Source organism: Nothoprocta perdicaria, unplaced genomic scaffold (genome assembly GCF_003342845.1).
Source record: "Nothoprocta perdicaria isolate Ctin4 unplaced genomic scaffold, notPer1 scaffold_12, whole genome shotgun sequence".
Lineage (NCBI taxonomy): Eukaryota > Metazoa > Chordata > Aves > Tinamiformes > Tinamidae > Nothoprocta > Nothoprocta perdicaria.
The window spans coordinates 8,311,208-8,329,162 of NW_020454316.1; the positions used below are offsets into that span (position 1 = coordinate 8,311,208).

General features: G+C 40.9%; 2 protein-coding genes across 3 annotated transcripts in view; one reads left to right on the plus strand and one right to left on the minus strand.

Moving 5' to 3' along the window:
- The window catches only part of MYH11 (myosin heavy chain 11), a 54,398-nt gene extending 49,715 nt beyond the window's left edge, over window positions 1-4,683 (plus strand). Inside the window, exons 40-41 of one of the 2 annotated variants that reach the window (XM_026053963.1) lie at window positions 194-366; window positions 4,350-4,683. In XM_026053963.1, the coding sequence (XP_025909748.1) occupies window positions 194-366; window positions 4,350-4,485 (309 nt within the window). In that variant the 3' untranslated portion in view covers window positions 4,486-4,683. Of the gene's footprint in view, window positions 1-193; window positions 367-1,461; window positions 1,498-4,349 lie in introns of those variants that run through there. The other variant, XM_026053964.1, reaches the window with a different exon arrangement.
- Window positions 4,684-7,758: 3,075 nt separating this feature from the next.
- Window positions 7,759-15,198, minus strand: NDE1 (nudE neurodevelopment protein 1). The gene is made up of 8 exons (XM_026054198.1): window positions 15,072-15,198; window positions 14,167-14,320; window positions 12,004-12,152; window positions 11,538-11,674; window positions 10,540-10,719; window positions 9,389-9,480; window positions 8,639-8,775; window positions 7,759-8,442 (listed from the first exon to the last, which is right to left on the minus strand). Exons 1-8 carry the CDS (start codon window positions 15,155-15,157, stop codon window positions 8,349-8,351), a joined length of 1,029 nt encoding a protein of 342 aa, XP_025909983.1. The 5' UTR covers window positions 15,158-15,198; the 3' UTR covers window positions 7,759-8,348.
- Window positions 15,199-17,955: the final 2,757 nt, after the last annotated feature.

The following is a 17,955-nucleotide window of genomic DNA, read 5'->3' on the forward strand; positions in this document are numbered from 1 at the left end:
AGACAAAAGAAACAATGGCTGAATAAAGCACCTATCAGCAAAATAAACTTCCACAAGCTAAAACTATTTTTWAATTTTTCTACATTTTAAGGTTCCACCTTTGATTTTTGTTCTCTCAAAATATGAAAATGAGGAAAGTAAAGCTTTCAACTTTCTTCCAACTTAGAAGTATTTCTCTCCAATTTTCCTTTAGGCGGAGAAGGGCAACACACGACTCAAGCAACTGAAAAGGCAGTTGGAGGAGGCTGAGGAAGAGTCCCAGCGTATCAACGCCAACCGCAGGAAGCTGCAGAGAGAGCTGGATGAAGCGACTGAGAGTAACGAAGCCCTGGGCCGCGAGGTTGCGTCGCTGAAGAGCAAGCTCAGGTAGAGTGCTCTTGTTTGACATTGCTGTTCCTACTCAGTGAGTGCCTTAAAATTCTGAATTAAGTTACAGAAGTGAAAAAAATCTGTTCCAAAAAAGACCAGACACTCTGAAGATACTGGAAGTAACAGACTCCTCATATTAGCTTGGCAGATACACCTAGAGGTCAGCTTAAGAAGATGAAGTGAATTTCATGGCCTGCAGTACTCTCAGGCTTTCAGCTGTGAGGCGCACTGTGTTAATATGACAAAGGCCTTATGCTTTTTCTGACAAACTCCTGTTGACCTCAACAGAGTATAGTTAGGCTGTTGTTTTTGAAAATATCCCTCACAATAACAGTTACATATATTCATTTGTGCAGCTAAAAGTGGGTAGGAATGCTCCTGCTTTTCACGCACACCCAACTCCCACACAGTGACTGTAACCAGTCTTATACAACATCACAGGCAGCAGAAGACTAAACATATTATATGACTCTTACCCTCAAAGTCCCTTTTGGACTTTACCACATATGGATTCAGTGCCGTCAAACCAAGAAAAGACCCAAACTTTACTTTGCATTTTCCTGTTACTGCTGACTAGGGAAAAGATAAAGCAGCGTTCAGCCAGCTACATACCTGAGTACTCCTGTACTTGCTGGACCTGAAAACACCAAGTCAAAGAAATAAAGAGGCCGATTTGAATTATGAGGAAGTTACTGCATCCTCATCATCATACTGTGAAACTTCAGTTTCCACCTAAAAACAAGAGCATTTCAGATGAAAATAAAGCACCTACTTAGTTATATCACACAACTCTTTTTCAGCTCAATAGTGTTAGCCAATAATGTCCATGAAATTTCAGATATAGAATCTGAGGAATTTGGCTGTCTTTCCCATTAGCACCCATCTTGGGTGCTGTGTGCTCCTGGTTGTCTTAGAGAGGGATGGCTGTAGCCAACACTTTTTATGCAGTATAGCATAAACTTTTTGTTTGATCTGAATGCAATGTCATTGGCTGTAATGTACTTTGTTTAATTATTTAAAATTAACCTACCTACCTCTGACAATAACCATGTGCTTAGTATAACTGCCCGGGACTCTCTATCTCTGTTTCAGAGGGACACAGGAACCTTCGCAATGACTAAGCAGGTATCATGCCTTCAACTTTGCAGCTAGCTTGTGTTGTACAAACTTCCATTTTCTTTGGCCCAAGTAATATTTATGTGAGGTTTCTGCAAACTGTGAAGGCTTGGATATCTTGGCATTCATCTGTTTAATCAAAAAAGACAAATATTACAATAATCTAGCTATCATCAGAGATTCATCTTTCTTACAACTAGGTTATGTACTGATGCAGACTTAACAATTTTGCATTGTCACTTCTCATAAGGTCTATCAACATGGAATACCTAATAAACTACTTTTTTCTGCATGGGAACTTTCTTACACTTCTTCACAGCCACATTCAGAGACAAAAATCTTGCAAAACAAATGCAACGCTAATTAGTAAAATTGTTTAAAAACACTAATGAGTATGAATGGAAGCATCACAGCATGTTGTTTGAATTTCACAGTAATTCTTATGCATATTGTAATACTGACTTCAGGTAAGAGCCTAACTCACAGGACATGTGGAAGACTTTATCTGCATGTGATTTATCACACATTCATGCCATCCAACCACCTTCCATTACACAGCATTTGGTGCTTGTATTGCTTACAAATAGTTATTACTTAGGCTTTTTAAGATATTTGCAGACATTATGTTGCTTGTCTAGTGTCATTATAATTTAAAGCATAAACCCAGAAATTAACGTTGACACTATAACCTAGCACAGCACCTGGTTATATTTTATCACATTCTCTGGAGATAGGAATAACACCTGCTTTTATGAGCTACTGCCTTGTAATATTTGTATATCTTCTWTATATGCTAGATTTTGCTATGAATACACAAATATTTAAAGTGGATGTTTTGTCCTTGTGCGTGTGCCTTAGTCACCTTAGTATGTCTAGTTAGACTATTGTTCAAGCCTTATTCCAGTAGCACTTATTCAAAAGGTAGATTAATAGAGAGACACTGAGCTAAATATTTGTGATTAGGGCTTGTCACAACYATACATATTAATCTAGAGGCAGTGATGCAAATGACAGTTTTAGATGAACAGATTTAAGCTGTTTATCCATAAGGTGTGTCACAATTGAAGTGAAAGTTTTAAGTTTACACAGATTGCAACAGTTTATGTTAACAAGAGCTTGGTCTGCTCTAACAAGTTCACTTCTTTGTAGCCAAAACTGTCATGCAAGGCTTGGTTAAATGCTTCCTGCTATGGTCAGGAACTGTTTCTTCCCACTAGCTCCCTGTTCCCATATAGTACTTCAGTGCACTACACTGTAAAAGTCACCTGATAAATGACTTGCAGGTAACAGTCCAGAGTGCAGCAATGCAAGGCCTAAGGAGCTCTTTCTGATGAGGCCTGGAAGAACTTTGACAGGAACTTTTATTTACTGATTCAACCAAAGCTTTCTTCTTTTGGTTAGTAGCAAGTATCTGCTACCATAAAATAGCAGATACTGATGTTTCATTCTGCTAAGGACATGATAGAGTACATATGACATGCCCTTGAGTTCACAGCGTGCCCTCCATACCAGAAGAGGTAAGGAGAGCTAACAATACACCTTAGACTCAATATTATGGTCCAGATAATAGCTTGGTTACACCAAAGTTTAAGGACAGAATAGTGAAAAATATTAGATTACATAGCCAGAGGAGTTCCACCTTGGCAATACAGGTTTGTGCCTCTGAAATAAGCTAGTTTAGCCAAGTTTTGCCTAAGTGCCTTGTACAGAAGATTGAGTTTGGGAACCGTACAGCCGCTTAAGAAACCATGACACAGGCTTAGTCTGCTGCAAGGACAACACAAGCCTTTAAATATTTACGCATGATTGCTGTAGTCAAAAGTGTGGAAATGGGTGTATTTAACACCAAATCAGCAATTTTGGCATAACATTGTCATCATTAATTTCTTCTATTGTTTATGGCTGCAGTTTCAAGCCTTGACAAAGGTTTGCTTATAAGGAGCAAGTGAGAGGCCACRTTATGGAATGGGTGTTTTGTTTTGTAGTTGAGTAGCAGTGGCCAAGAAGAGATAAATCCATCTTTTATCTCACTTGTTTGTACTTGCCAAAAGAGTTAACCTGAGGATAAAAAGGTATCTCTGGCTTGGGCCGTGGCTATGAAATATATGGGGGAGGGAAAAGAAAAAAAGGGGGCAAGAAGGGGAGGGAAAAACAGAAATCACAAAAACAAAACAGACATTCTCTGCAAGATAGTTGCTCCATTGAACATCAGCGCGTGGGCTATGATACAATTCCAAAATATGGTACGGTTTTTCCCTCTCTCTGCTGCAGAAAAGGTTGGAGCTACTCACAGCATAAGCTGCAATACCTGCTGCAGCACCTGTGGTACTCCAAGCAGTAGAGCCTTAGCTGAGTAGCAGAGGCTCAAGAAGGCTGCAGATTTCTGCAGCACYGCTCCTGCAGCCCCAGCCTCACAGGCCTTCAGTACCTGCTGGCCTTATTCAGACAAGCTCTCATCCTGCAGGAGTTCAGGTTGTGTCTCCTCACACTTCCAAGGAGACAGGAGGGAAGCTCCCCTGCTTCCAGGGAGAGACACAGCCACTCTTGCTGTCCCCATTAAGGGCAACACAGTGACAAGAAGCAGGGACAGAGCARGGTGCCTGAGGCAGACAAGGCTACTTAGAAAGGAACATCAGGCACAGCAACAGGAAACCCCACCACACTTCCAAGCAACTGAGAGTCTGAGCAAGCCTGTCCTCAGATCCGTTCTGTAGGCTGGAAAGCAGAAGTGCACTAGGCCCCACAGCTCTCACTGTTTTACATTCCAAAACCTCAGGCCTCCAGGTACTATTACAAAACTCATGCACAAAAGTTAGTCACAAAGACTACAAATTATCTAAAACCTGATTTTCTCCTTAATGCAGGAGGGGAAATGAGCCTACATCTTTTGCCCCACCCCGTCGATCTGGAGGCAGAAGAACGATTGAGAATGCAACAGAAGGAGCTGAAGAAGTCGACGCGAGAGATGGAGATTTCAATGGAACAAAAGCCAGTGAATAAACAACACGCTTAGAAATTGCACTGCAGAAAGGGGAGGGAGGATGGTATTTAGCACTGTATAAGTCTACTCTTAGTGTCAAGATCACACACACCCACTCCTCTGATGATAAAAAGCACAGCTGCCTTCTCTCCAATGTATAGRATGAAGTATGACAAAACTTATTTTATGAAGTGTATCTGAAAAGTTTTTTTAATTCAGATTAATTCACTTTGAGGATTTTCCACAAAGCAAATTCAAGTAGCTCAACTCAAATCCCAGTGAACTGCAGCTTGCACAATTTTTGAGACTGCTGCAGGAAARAGAGACAATTGTCAGCTTTTCTTAAATCTGTCTACCCTTCATTTTGTCTTGAGTATTTGATTAATATATGGTTTTTCTTTCCTGGTTACTACACCCCTGATGCACCATTCACAAGGTGGAAGTGCCTTTTTAATCACTTATYGAAAAATAAAATATCATTGTTCAAATTAAGTCAACTGTTATGGTTTCATATGCACCATGGATGTGCTTACACACAATAAAAGGCTATAAAAAAAACATTYGAGTTTTCTTTTGTGCAGGAGTCACTGGGGTGCAAGGCAGCATGTGGGAAAAGAATGGGAGATGCAGTAGAGCTTCTTTAAAACTCAAATACTTTTCACAAAACATAAACTACAGTCAATGGAATGAAAATGTTGGCCTGGTTCCCACCTCAGGAAGGCACAGGACTACGTAAGGTATCCTAGGGTGCATCCAAGRGCTGGCAGACATGACACAGGCCCTGCAAGTGACCTGCCCTCTTCTGGTGCTGCAGCTGGAAARCAAATAGGGCCTAAGTCTAAGCACTGACCCAACCCCTAAAGTTTGTCCCTGTCTCTGTTCAAACCAAAGCCTCTAAGGCAGGGAGGAAGCAATTAGAAAGAACGACCCATACTGAATGCAGGGACTTAGGCCAAGCTAATCTGTACCATGAGCTCAGCACATCAACACTCCTACTTTCAGAGTACTCCACCAGGACTGCAGCCGAACTATCAAGACTTACCAAGATTGTGGCAGCTCTAGTGCTTCCAGAGAGCTGCTGGCTTTGCAAACACACAAGGGCAGGAGAGAACCAGACACAGGAARAGCAGATATGAAGCTACTCTGAACTGAGTTACTAAAACTACTCATGTAGCTGCAGTGAGTGTTTTACTAAATGTCTTAGATGGCAACACAGGTGAACACATTCTCGTAGTGTAACTACCAGAAGAGTAAGTCATGCTGAATCATTCACCTTGACAGCTGATACGATCATGTGCTAAATCTAAACATTGTCCCAAACAACACTGAGCTTAAACTTCAAATTAGGCACAATTTAGCCAGCAGAACTAGAGCCTGAGGAATTCTATCTGCTCATAAGAGAGCAAAGGAAGAGTTTAACTAAGAAACCATTTACAGCCATTAAGTTTACAAACTACAACAGAGGGGCATGAGGAGTTAGCATAACAGCGCACACACAGCCRAGTTCACTGCTTCATCAGCCACAGAGCCTGGTGCTGTAGAAACACTCAAGAGCAGGTTAAGCACATAACTGTACACATGAAAAGATAAAGTCGGATTTGATGCAGCATGATCTTAAACACCAATGCTTAAAGCAGAACCAAAAGCTGAACCACAGAATTCTTCTAGCAGGAACACATTTGAAAAATTCACATGCACACACATAACATTAGCAATTGGTGCATTAGTTACAACAGCATCCCAGCACTAGAGAAACTCAGGCCCCAGTCARTTCTGCAAAGCCTGTGATAGAATAAGTAAATAAAGAACTTCTTTAATACCATAAACTACCAGAGAAAGCCTCTTTTTGCAGCAATGGCCTAGTCAAAGTTCCCAAATCACAAAAGGGTTGAGACTGGGACATCGTTATAATCTAGGCTGAAGAGTCCCAGCTCTCTCAGCCTTTCCCCATAACAGAGTTGTTCCAGTTCCTTAATCATGTTGTAAGTCCTCAAGTAGCCATTAATAGTCCTCTCCCAAAAGATGTCCTGCTGCAGAGATGACTATTCCAGACTAAATCATTTTGAAAATTTCTCAATGGCACATCAGCCTATAGTCTGCCTGGATACACATRCAGTTACATTAATATGATCCCTAATATATGAATAACTTGAACCCTAATATATTAATAACTTATCTATAGTATAATCTACATCTAACATCTGTAGCAGTCACTTGAAATTAACAGTTGGGACTCCAGCATGACCCCAACTCTCTTCCTTATCTCTGTTGTGACTGTCAACTTTGCTGCAAGTCAACTTCCACACGAAGCAGGCAAATTCTGGCAATATCGTATGAAAAATGCAACTTGTCCCGAGTCATCCGTCCAGGMTACACACTGAGGGCACTGAGTTGGAATCCACATATAAGTACAAATGACAAAGCAGTCCACACACTTCAGTCCATGYACCTCCTATATGACAGGAGAGGACAAAGTAATGTTAAAAGAGATTAGAGCATTACACAGATTACTGAGCCAAGTCTAAGATTATAAGGAAGTACAATGACAATACTAGACAATATAAATCCCATGAGCATCTTTAACTATAGACTTATTTACATCCTCAGGGCAGGAAACCCTGAGAGCAAGAATAAGATGCAGAAAGACCTTTGTATGTTGATTCAGCAACCAAGATCACCTCAGGTTCCACCGAGAAGAAACAGCTGAGATACTGGTAACGAACATCTGTGCATAAATCATAATGGCAAATTGGAAAAAAGACACAAAATGAACCAACAATTAGCATTCAAAATAAGCTTTATTCTGCTTCCCAAGCCAGTTTTGTAGATGGCATGAAGAATGGGAATGAACTGTGGTTACTTCCTGTTCCAGACAAACAGATGCATCAGTGGCTGTTTTCACAGCATTTTCTTCTAAAAAAATATTTATGCATTCTTTTGTTGTATAAGCTCCACCTTCCCTCAAAAAAGTTTGGCCATGATTAAGTACCAGTTTTTGTAATACATATATTAATACCACAAGTGAACCCCCTCCATTTAAAGAAAAAAGATAAACAAGATAAGTTGCAGTACTTTTTTGTAGGTAAGAGTTTAATTTAAAAATAACTCTGTATTCTGATCCTCTCAGTCAACAGAAAGGACTTTTCAGGTTAAAAAGTCATTTCTACTCACTAGTAACAACTGAAAATATGTATGTATATAGAAAAAATAAAACAAAACTAAAAAAAGCCTCTCAAATAATCCACGCACATTAAAAAAATGGACGTTTGGAAAGTAAYGACACATCTATTAAAATATTAGAACTAGCAAGTTGATCAGTCTCTTGCTTCCTACAACAGCCAGGCTTTGTACACTGCAAAATGAATTGTCTGTATGTTAAGCCAGTGCAAAATCTCCTGCTTTGCAGTATATGTGCAGTGTGTATATATATATATAAATCTCCTCTAATCTGAAGGACTGAGGCATACAACACTCAAGCCAGAAAGCCAGCACAGTTACAATTCTAGTTTGAATATCATGGTGCCATATTAAAAGCAAAAGCCTGAGGACCTGCACAGGGAATACTGCCTCTGCCACAGATACAGGGGCACTGGCTTTGACAGTGTCAGAGAAGTGACCTTCAAGGAGCTATTTAGAGTAATTGCCATAGGACGCAATTTCAAGTACTGTGCTGGCAGGCAGCACTGCTTCATCACACTAGCCACACAAGTCAGCTGAGAGGCCACACTGGGCAAGAGCACAGGAGACCAGTGCCAATTGCAGCTTCTTGTTCTGTTTTCACCTACCCTTATGATGATGCCTGGTTGCTCGTTAGTATTCTCTTTAAAACTAAAGTTTAAAATACATATATTTATATATTCTTTTCCTAAGTCAGACAGTCTTTTCACAGCAGCATCTTGACAACACCTTGTGAGGGATGGCCCATTGACCCTGAAATATTTGAAGGCCGTGTTCCAAACTCCAGACGTTTCACTAACCTGCAAATACAAAACAGAGCAATTAGTCCTTTTACTGTTCAGTTTTGTATGTTTTCCAGATTAACTGGTCGCTTCTAAAGAAATCTATGCCAGATGAGAAATCAACAAGAGAATACTATTCTGAAGATTTAATACTAAAGAGAACACTACTTGCCACAGGATTCTCACTAAGAAGCAAGAGCAGATCAGCACTAACCCTGCATCACAGAGAGGCTGGTGAGGACTCAGGCGTGTTTCAAGGACATCTCTGTTCATATACATGGACACCGTGGTTCTGTTTGGGGACTGGTCATAGACAAAGTTCCTGCAAGAAGCAAGTTTGGACTCCAAAGCCTAAAGCAAACACAGATTATGTAAGTATCAGATAAGTTCTGATCACAAATGCCTCACAAGACACCAAAATGACAGCCAGACCACAGCCTTTTGTTAGGCAACCTGTCTAGGGGAACAAGTATTAGGTAACATCTGAGGAAACTGAGCCACTGACATACTCTTCTCCACTGCACAACCCCCCTTTGTTGTGGGTTATYTTTCTGCTCTATCAGTTCTGCAGTTCAGCACAAAGTGCCTGGGTCAAAAAAATATAGGGGTTAGGGAGAAGACACAAGGAACACATGGATAACACTTTCAGCAGCACCACTGCCTTAAATGTCAAGTTACTGCCTAATATGGCATTAGGTCCTGCTCAAAACATTACTGRGCAGACCTCACCACACTCCTCCTGGGAAGCAGGCAACAGCCTGTTTTTATTACCCTCCACCTTTATTTGGAGGTGATCAGAAACACAAGAAGCCCATGCCAAGTTTCAAGGCACGTTTGATCAACAGAGAGGCTAGGCTGAGCTACTCTTTCAGGTCTTCCCTGAGCAAGGCAGAGGGTCAGCTCTGGCTGCTGYCCCAGACAGCTCAACCTTTCCCAGGACGCTGGCTAAGAGCCAATCACTCACCCCTACTTTCCGCAGCAAGTCTCCCACAATGTTAAGTGCAGATATTCTGGCAGCAGGTGTAAGAGGGGTTGTACTGTAACCGTCCTCAAAACCTGCAGGGCAGGTTAAAGAATAACACATTACCCACTCTGGAAAAGAAAAGCTTTGACACTGGAGGACAGAAGACAGCCTGAGAGAGTGGAGGAAACATCAGTATTTCACCTTTTCCAGGTGACCAACAGCTGACCTTCAGATATTCCTTGTCCATTAAAAATATGAGGCTCTGCCTCACTGACACAGCTCAAATTACACTGTTCTAAGCTAAAGCCTTCAGATATACTGTGGCTTAGGTTTCTAGAGATGTCTACTAGCACTCACTCTGCTTCTCTAGTGATGCAGAGAGACCACAAGAGATGTCTTCTTAGAAAAGATCTTCATCTCTCATTTGTCTAGAATTTCTGAATCCTATCTTTTACAGAAGCATGAGTAAGTGAAACTTAATTTTAGGTTGATGGTACCTAAGCCTACAACCAGACTTTATTAATAATCAGAGTTAAAATATCAAATCACTGTATGACAGTGGAAGAAAATCTCCACRTTTACTGGCCTTGTACATATGAAGATGGTTAATCACTTTTCTGAGTCAAATTTCTATCTTTTTAGGTAAGAAGATGGAGAGCTAGTGTTGGAGGTTAGAATATTAAATAATATATACACTCGTAAGTGAGTATTATTACTGGCATGAAAGCAGAGATAAAGTAATTCAGCACAGACAGCTAAAATGATTTTGCTGTTGCAAATTAAAAAAGTTTAAAAAAATAGAGAAAAAAGCTCTCAGACTACTACACTAGTTCATAATGAGTTTGTGGCATCCAAGATCACACCGAATTTTCAAATAATTCTCCTCCTAAATTAGCCCAACAGAGACAGTTGTGAGGTGATAACCAAAAAATCAAGAGCTCATCCTGTGAACCATCTAGTAATAACGGTGAGGGACATCAGTGGAAATTAACAGCCTACAAATAAACACACAAAATACCATCTGTGAATACAAAGACCACAATGACTGAAATATGCATATCAATGCCTTTTTTCCCTCACTCTTCCTGCACCAAGAAAAGTGTGGTGAAGACAAGTGCATCAAACATTTGTGTTGGTCCCCTGTCAATCACCTCTTCTAAATGTCCCAGGAGTGGGTATGTTCATGTTGGGTGCCCGGTGTACCGAAGGGGTAGAAGGCACAGATAAGGAAGCTTGCACTGCTGTGTCTGTTCTTTCTGTTTCCATAGTGGTTCGCATTGGTGTTTTGGGTTTCTCTTGTTTCTGCTGCACAGCAAGCTCTTGTCGTAGATCTAGGAGAAGCAACACAAACAAAACCTCTGGAACATGTGAACACCAACATAAACGCAAGCTAAAAAGTTTAGTTTATTCAAAAGATTACTTCATCTCCACAAGGAGAATAAAGTCATTTTTCCTCCCTAAAGATTACTCCTGGCATATGCTTAAAACTTAAGGTAATCACTAAAGGCTTTGCTGGGACTTGGGCTCAAGATGATTTTATAATATTGCCTTTTTTTTTTTTTTTTTAACATTACAATTACTTTGATCTGGCTGAAAGCTTTGTATTTTTTCAAARTGTTTCCTTTAGGCAAAAAAACCCACCTTCCTGCCAAATTTAACAGAATATGCACAGGTATGGCTCTCTTCCCATCCAGTCTTACCAACAGGTACCAGGCCACTAGCACATGAAGTTGCTCAGAGACAAATCGAAGTTAGTCAGAGACCTCGCATTTCACTACCCATTAGCATCTCTTAGGCTTCTTTTCTCAGAGGCCAGGAGATATGGYACAGTTATTGACAGTATTGTTGGCAGGTTCTAAAAAGCCAGACCTGCACGCATTCCAGCTTGGTTGGCCCTTTCTGACAGGCTCTAAGGGATCAGAGATCAGAAGACTGGCAGATATTTGCTGCTGGGAGCTGCTCTGGAATGAGGTCAGAAGTTCAGGAGTGGGATAGACAACCCTAAAGCTTTCCCGTTTGCTGCTACATTTCAGAAAGCAGGTTTAAAAGAGGAAAATTCAAAAGACAAGCTCCAAAATACACTGAGAAAACCAGACAGTTACAGATTGGAAGGGGAGAAAGTGAGAAATAATAGCATCCACTAGCCAACCTCTAGCTTCATCTTTCAGGCGCTGCACAGACTCCAGGAGATTCTCCTTCTCATCCAGCTCACTCTCCAGAAAGGCATTTCTTTCAATAGCCTGGTTTAGACGCTGTTCAAAATCCTCCAAAGACATTATAGTGGCTCTAAAAGAGTGTACAAGTTGTCATTACCTCATCTTTTAAGCATAATCAAGAACTACTCATCCTGCAAGAGAAAGTAGGATCTGTTCTTTATTTTTGCTTCCAAGACATGAAAGGTAAGAAGAGGTGCTTGGGGAGTAAAGAGGGAGGTGTCACATTTCTTATCTGCTACAATGTTACCATTATAATCACTACATAGAACAACTAATTTAGAATGGCATCACTAACAAGCATCGAAAACAGCTCAGCGCCACCCTGCTCAGAAGACAGGCCAAAGCTGGAGAGGGGGGRAAAAAAAAGGAAAGAAAAACACAATGAAACAGGTAAGTCACCTTTTTGCTCGTTCCAAGTCATCGTTGGCTTGCTCAAGTTCTCGAATGTATTTCTGAAGTTGATCTTTAATAGCCTTTGTCTGCGCCAGGTCCTCTTCCAGTGCGGAGATCTGCCTGTATCCTTCTGAATGCTGCATTTCAATCTTTTCCTAACCAAAGACAAACCAAACAGCGTATCAGGAACACAGCAACGCATATTCTCTCCTTTTTTTTTTGGTTTTGACTTAGCCCCCTTAAAGAGAGAGGGCTGTAAGATTTTTAATATCTTACTGTTTATAAGGTGATGTTTCCCAAAGACAATTGCTGCCGTATTTTTGGGTACTAGTAGGCAAAATCTCTCCCTATCACTGCTTATCAGTAGATGGTGCTTGGGAGCAATTACCAACCTCCACAGCACAAGGCTGTTGGCCTTCTCTCCCAGACAATTCTCCCTTGTGCTTCCCCATCTCCCCTCTACTTGCAAAGGGAGAAGAAACATCTGCATACAGAGAGCTTTGAGTCTTTCTCCATAGYAAAGATTTAAACTATTGCAGCTGGCTTGTTCACACACAGTTCCTCACTCAAAGGCCTCACCCACACCTCACTCAAACACCATCTCTCTCCTTCTGCCAAATCCACATGTAGTCAACTCTACACCATGTGAAAAGTCACACAGCACATGATCTACCACACTTTATCCCCACCACTTCAATATCAGATCACTTCAACAGGCCAAGAACTCTTTTTGAAGGTGCCAGACAGCTATAAGTAGCATTCCTGAAGTGCTTCACAGTCCAGCCTGCAAGTACCACACACTTAAGTCATTTAAAACAAATCCACACACAGGAATTTGAAAACCAGGGTGTATACTCTCGCATTACTATTAGAGAGAGTTGTTTTAGCACATGTAATGCAGAGACAAGGAGGAGGGAAAGACACCCATTCTGAAGTAAGAAAYTCCTACTTGATTGCAGGATAGTCAAACACTGCCGTAATTCCTGCTTTATGAAACACAACTGCATGAAAAATTTAAGCACCTTAAGATTTAAGAGGCCTATTACTTTCAGTTAACTTTTCAGGACTCACTAAACAAACCCCTCAACACATTTAGTTTTAAGTAGTGTGAACTCTGGTTTCTGAGGGAGCAAGCACATGCAACAGGCTCGTAGGCTGAAAACAACAAGCTGTGTGGGCCTGGCAAGCTTCAGTAGCGCTGACCTACATGTAGACACCAGCCCTGGAAGGGCTCAGTTAATGCTACTGCTCAACAGCTTTAAGAGTTGAATGTTTTGCTCTTGAATTGATTCAGATAAAAGACGAGAGCTGCAAGGTTTGAGTCTTTGTTTTTAGCCAATTGTAATAAACCATCAGCTGATCTGACCATCAATGGAGTCTCTGTCCCTTCCCTGCAGGCTGGTACTGAAGTTTTCAGACTACATGAATAACCAATTGTTATAGAAGTTGTCTTAAGCAGAGTATGTTTTTATAAGATTATCTGCTGTGAAGTTAAAAATGTTTTCTCTCCACTTAAAGTTTTCTGTTGATTCCTACTTCATTCCCAATTATTGTGGCAAGATTGCTCTTACAGTCCACTCCTGTCACTTCACACTTCCCGAGAAAACAGTCCATCCTCTAAAGTGTTAAATAAATGGACTACAGGTTTTTGTTGTTGTACCTTTATGTTTTTTACCCAAATGCAGCACTTCCAGATATACATGTGGCTGCATGGAAGACAGGAGACAACTACTCGACACAACACGCAAAACATCAATATTGCAAAAGCATTGATACAAAGAGAACAGAGATGAGCTTAAAAAAGGTAGAGGCAAAGAAGCAAGGTACAGTTGCTGCTATCAGTATGAAAAAAATAGGACAAGGAGGGGAAACAGGATAACTATCTGTAACTGAAGTGCAATTTCTTCGGACAACAACCTCAAAAAGTCTCCACTRTTATCAAAAATGTTTTCCTATCTCAAACCCATCCTCGCAAATAGTCACAGTCAGGAAACAGGTTCCACAACATTAGCTGAGGTATTTATCACTCACAGGGTGCATTTTTCATGACTTCTCAGTTTCCTGTTCAACTTCCTTGAAACTGGCTGTCCACAGGGGAAGTTGAGTCAGCAAAGCCTCACTCATCTCAATGCACAGGATGCAAACACTGTACAGAATTCACATTCTTACCTTAACTGACTCGAGCTCCATTCGCAGACGATTATTTTCTGACAGTAGGTCTCTGTTTCTGGACTCTGTTTGTTGCAGCTGAGCCTCCAGTTCAGCTTCATACTCTCGACTCCCTTCCTGGAACTCACGCAGTTCCTCTTGTGTAGTCTCAGCACTAAAGAGCAATTTCAGCAACAGAACTTACCACAACAAACCAAAACATCCTCACCTGTATACTTGACAAACAAAATCCTCTGTGTACTGCTCTTCAGCAAGAGGACACTGCCTCCCTCTCTCTAACCTACATATTCAAAAGGAAGAGGCCTCCCCTAAAGAACAAAACTACAGCAATCTGAACAAGCAGTGCTGAAGGGTCCAAACACTTGGTTCAAGAAGAGATCCACCAATGCCAGCATCAGACAAGTTTGGAATTTTTCAACCTCTAGTGCATTTGGAGTGATGTACTGAGCTAAAAGGAAGAATAAAGCATGCTCCATCTTAAGCAGGGCTCTCCACCTAACTAAGTGCTGCCAAACCATCCTTGATCCATACAGATATGTGGAAGGCAAACAGTAGCATCTCTCCATTTGTGACGGCCTAGGCTGTCCACCTCAGCAAGGTTCTGCAGTGTGTTCTATATTTACCCAGGTCATACACAAAGTGCAGACAGAAGTACAGACTCAGCGTAGAGTCCTACTCAAACCTGAGCAAAAAGCAATGGTGTCACAGCAGCAAGCTTCACTGCTCAGATGAGTACACAGGACTCTGAGCTGATGTAATTTGTGCAGCCTGTGCCAATACACTGCTACAGCTACCACTCAAAACAGCTCAGCTATCTTTAAACTCTCTCCACATGTGCTGCTATATGTTTTTGCATGCAGCATRTATATATTGAACAGCTTAAAGGAATGAAATCATTGCCTTACCACTGCTTATACTTCATGGCCAGTTCCTTCCAGTATCTAGACTCCTCTTCCACTGAGCTAAAGTGATGTCCTTCTGAGTCTTCCATGGCAAGCCCCAGCTGAAGTTAGAACTCTTTCATCTTCCCTCCTRGAAAATTGAAGGATCAAATGTAAGAGGTATGGTTCTGTCGCAAACTACCCCAGTGGCTTTTTTTGTTCCTGCATAGTGATGCACTTCTTAAGGGAAGTCACTGGATGCCTGGAGACCAAATTAAACACCAGTGTTGGAAAGGCCCTATTAGTTGCCATAAGAAGYGTAGTACTATCTTCCAGTAGTCTCTCTCCCACTTTCTGGGTGCTGCACAGAACACAAACTTTAGCCACAATCCTGGATGGCAACAACACATAGAAGAGAACCACATGAATCAAGAACCTTAAGTTGGTTACTCCGGTTACTCCTACTTCAAGGTTTCAGTATCTAGAAACAACAAAAAACAAAAGCTCTCTCACAGACCTGATGCATTCTAACAACAAATATGTCACTAGCAAATAGCACGTGATATTATTAAGTCTCGACAATGGAGAAGCATCAGACTTAATGCTCTGGATAATGTTTCCTGTGCAACCCTGGGTGAGGCAACAATTCCACAATGATTCCACACAGCCATTATCAATTTAATGGAAACCTCAATAGATCAAGCACAGTAAATAAAGGTGGAGTCAAATACCTTATTACAGTGACAATTGTCAGAGCCTAAGTTACAAGACTCCAAAGGCTGAGGGAACCTGACAAACAAACTATCTAGTTCCAGCTGCAGATCTACAAAAACAAAACAAATTGAAAACACAGTCACCAGAGGTGATCCTAACAGCATACGACAAAAGCACAGCCAAAGTCCTCAGAGAGCCTATAGGTACCAGTCCTACATTCTACTTCTCTTATTTGAATATGCAGGAAACACTGGAATAGACTTTCTGAGCTACAGGTCACAGCTAAAAGAAAGTACACATCCATACACACTACACTCAGCGTATGAGTGACTCATAACCTGTGTTCRCACTTTCCTTTTCTGAAAACCCTCTGTTTTAAAGAGGATTAACAGCCATCTAACTATCTGGCAACTCCCGAGACAAACCTAAAAAATTCYTACCTCTAGTGAGGATATCAGTATCAAGTATCTTAAAACGCCTTGGGAATCTAGAGCCCAATCTTGAGAGATCCAGGCAGTGCTGCCAAGGACAAGTAACTTTTCACAGTCTAGGTGACTTTCAGGATGCAAAACAGCAAAGAGTAACTGGCTGTTACAGCTAAGTGGGATGGAAACACACATCTCTAGGATTGTGCCAAGTCTTCTTGATGCACAGTATCAGTTACATGCTTATAAAAACTATATTCACATTTYATAGGGAGCTGTAAGAGTAAAGGAAAAGATTTATATATATTTTTAGATATAYAATTCAATTTCTTGACACAAACCATTGATTAAACAAAGCTGCATCTCTTTTCTCATAACAGGTGCAAACACCACTTTTGATATATTGACATGTTTCCAGTAAGAAGTATTAAGGCTGGCTAGCTGTATTTTCAGAAAGAGAAGGAAAGGACAGCAAGAAAGCAGCACAGATTTCCCAAACAGTACTCAGCAATTAAATACAAAAAGAGAAATGAAGCACAATTAACATTCCTGACATAAGAGCATTTACTACATATCTACTCTGTCATTTTTAAGCAAACTGAAAGTGCCTTTGATGTTAAACAGGCATACTTAAGGCATGTGTGAACACMTTCATCAATCCATGCAGAAAGCTTGAGGAAGACGATTTTCTCTCCTTTACAGGTGAAGGACAGGAAAGAATCAGGTGCAAAGCGGTGATGCAGTTGCAACAAGAAACCAAGAAGGACCAACTTCCATTACGGTGGGCAAATCACTCCAGAGAAGAGCAAGCCTGAGTATCCCCAAGACRGTTATTTCTCACCACCTGAAGAAATGCAGAAAGTTCCTGTTTTTCAAGGAGAGAGATTCCACCCTGGGTATGCCGAGCTGCGTTGCATAAATTAAAGGAGACTTCAGAAGTCTCCAAAAGATAATTCTTCTAGCTGACGCAGGGATTATAACCCCACAATGTCTTGTTCAAACAGACAACAGATATAATAAAAACGATGAAGAAATACAAGGCATCTTGCTCCTGAAAAGTGCCCAAAACTGATTTGTAATCAAAAGACCTGCAGTTAAGAGATACAGCTCCTGTGGCCCCCCAAGACTTGAATATCCTTATAGCTGGATCTTATTCTTTCACACTGCACTTAGGAAGAGCTAAAAGGAGCCAACAGATCAACCTCCTTTTAAGAGCTTTYGTTGTTTTCAAAAATATATTTGCTACCTGGGCTATGCATCAAAAGGGAGTTAACAGAATCCTGCGAATTTTCAGAGAAGCATAAAGATGCTGCCCCTTTCTGTTACTCAGTGCCTTTGCAACCACTAGTTTAGGAACGTACCCAGAACCATGAAGGGCAGCAGCCATTAAGAATATACCAGGGTGGAGAGCACACAAGATATGTGACTACAGCTCACAAAGATAAAAAGTGAAAAGAAAAAGGTTACATTTTGAACAAAGTATTAAAGCTCATGTTTGATCAACTGTCATAAAATCAAATCTCAAGTATTTGCTTTCTTGATACGGCAGTAGAAAGCATGTGTGTAGAAAGTGTAGGGCTGATTTTATGTTGTAATTTCCCACTGCATTCACCWCTGGACCTTTAACTAACTTGGAGCTAGTATGCAAAGTTACTGGAAAGTAATTAACAAAACCAATTAGGAAGTTTCCATTATTTAGGATCAGTACAAAAGACGGGAGAAAAGCGAAGGGGGATTTAACACTTTTTAATGGGGCTAAACATGTTTTG

Bases quoted from the DNA above. Each gene is read 5' to 3' on its own strand.
- NDE1 (XM_026054198.1), bottom strand. From the start codon at position 15,157: ATGGAAGACTCAGAAGGACATCACTTTAGCTCAGTGGAAGAGGAGTCT. The intron at 12,153-14,166 runs GTAAGAATGTGA...GTCTTTGGTTAG, and splicing joins TGGAGCTCGAGTCAGTTAAG to GAAAAGATTGAAATGCAGCA. The intron at 10,720-11,537 runs GTTGGCTAGTGG...TGCTTCTCCTAG, and splicing joins CCTGAAAGATGAAGCTAGAG to ATCTACGACAAGAGCTTGCT.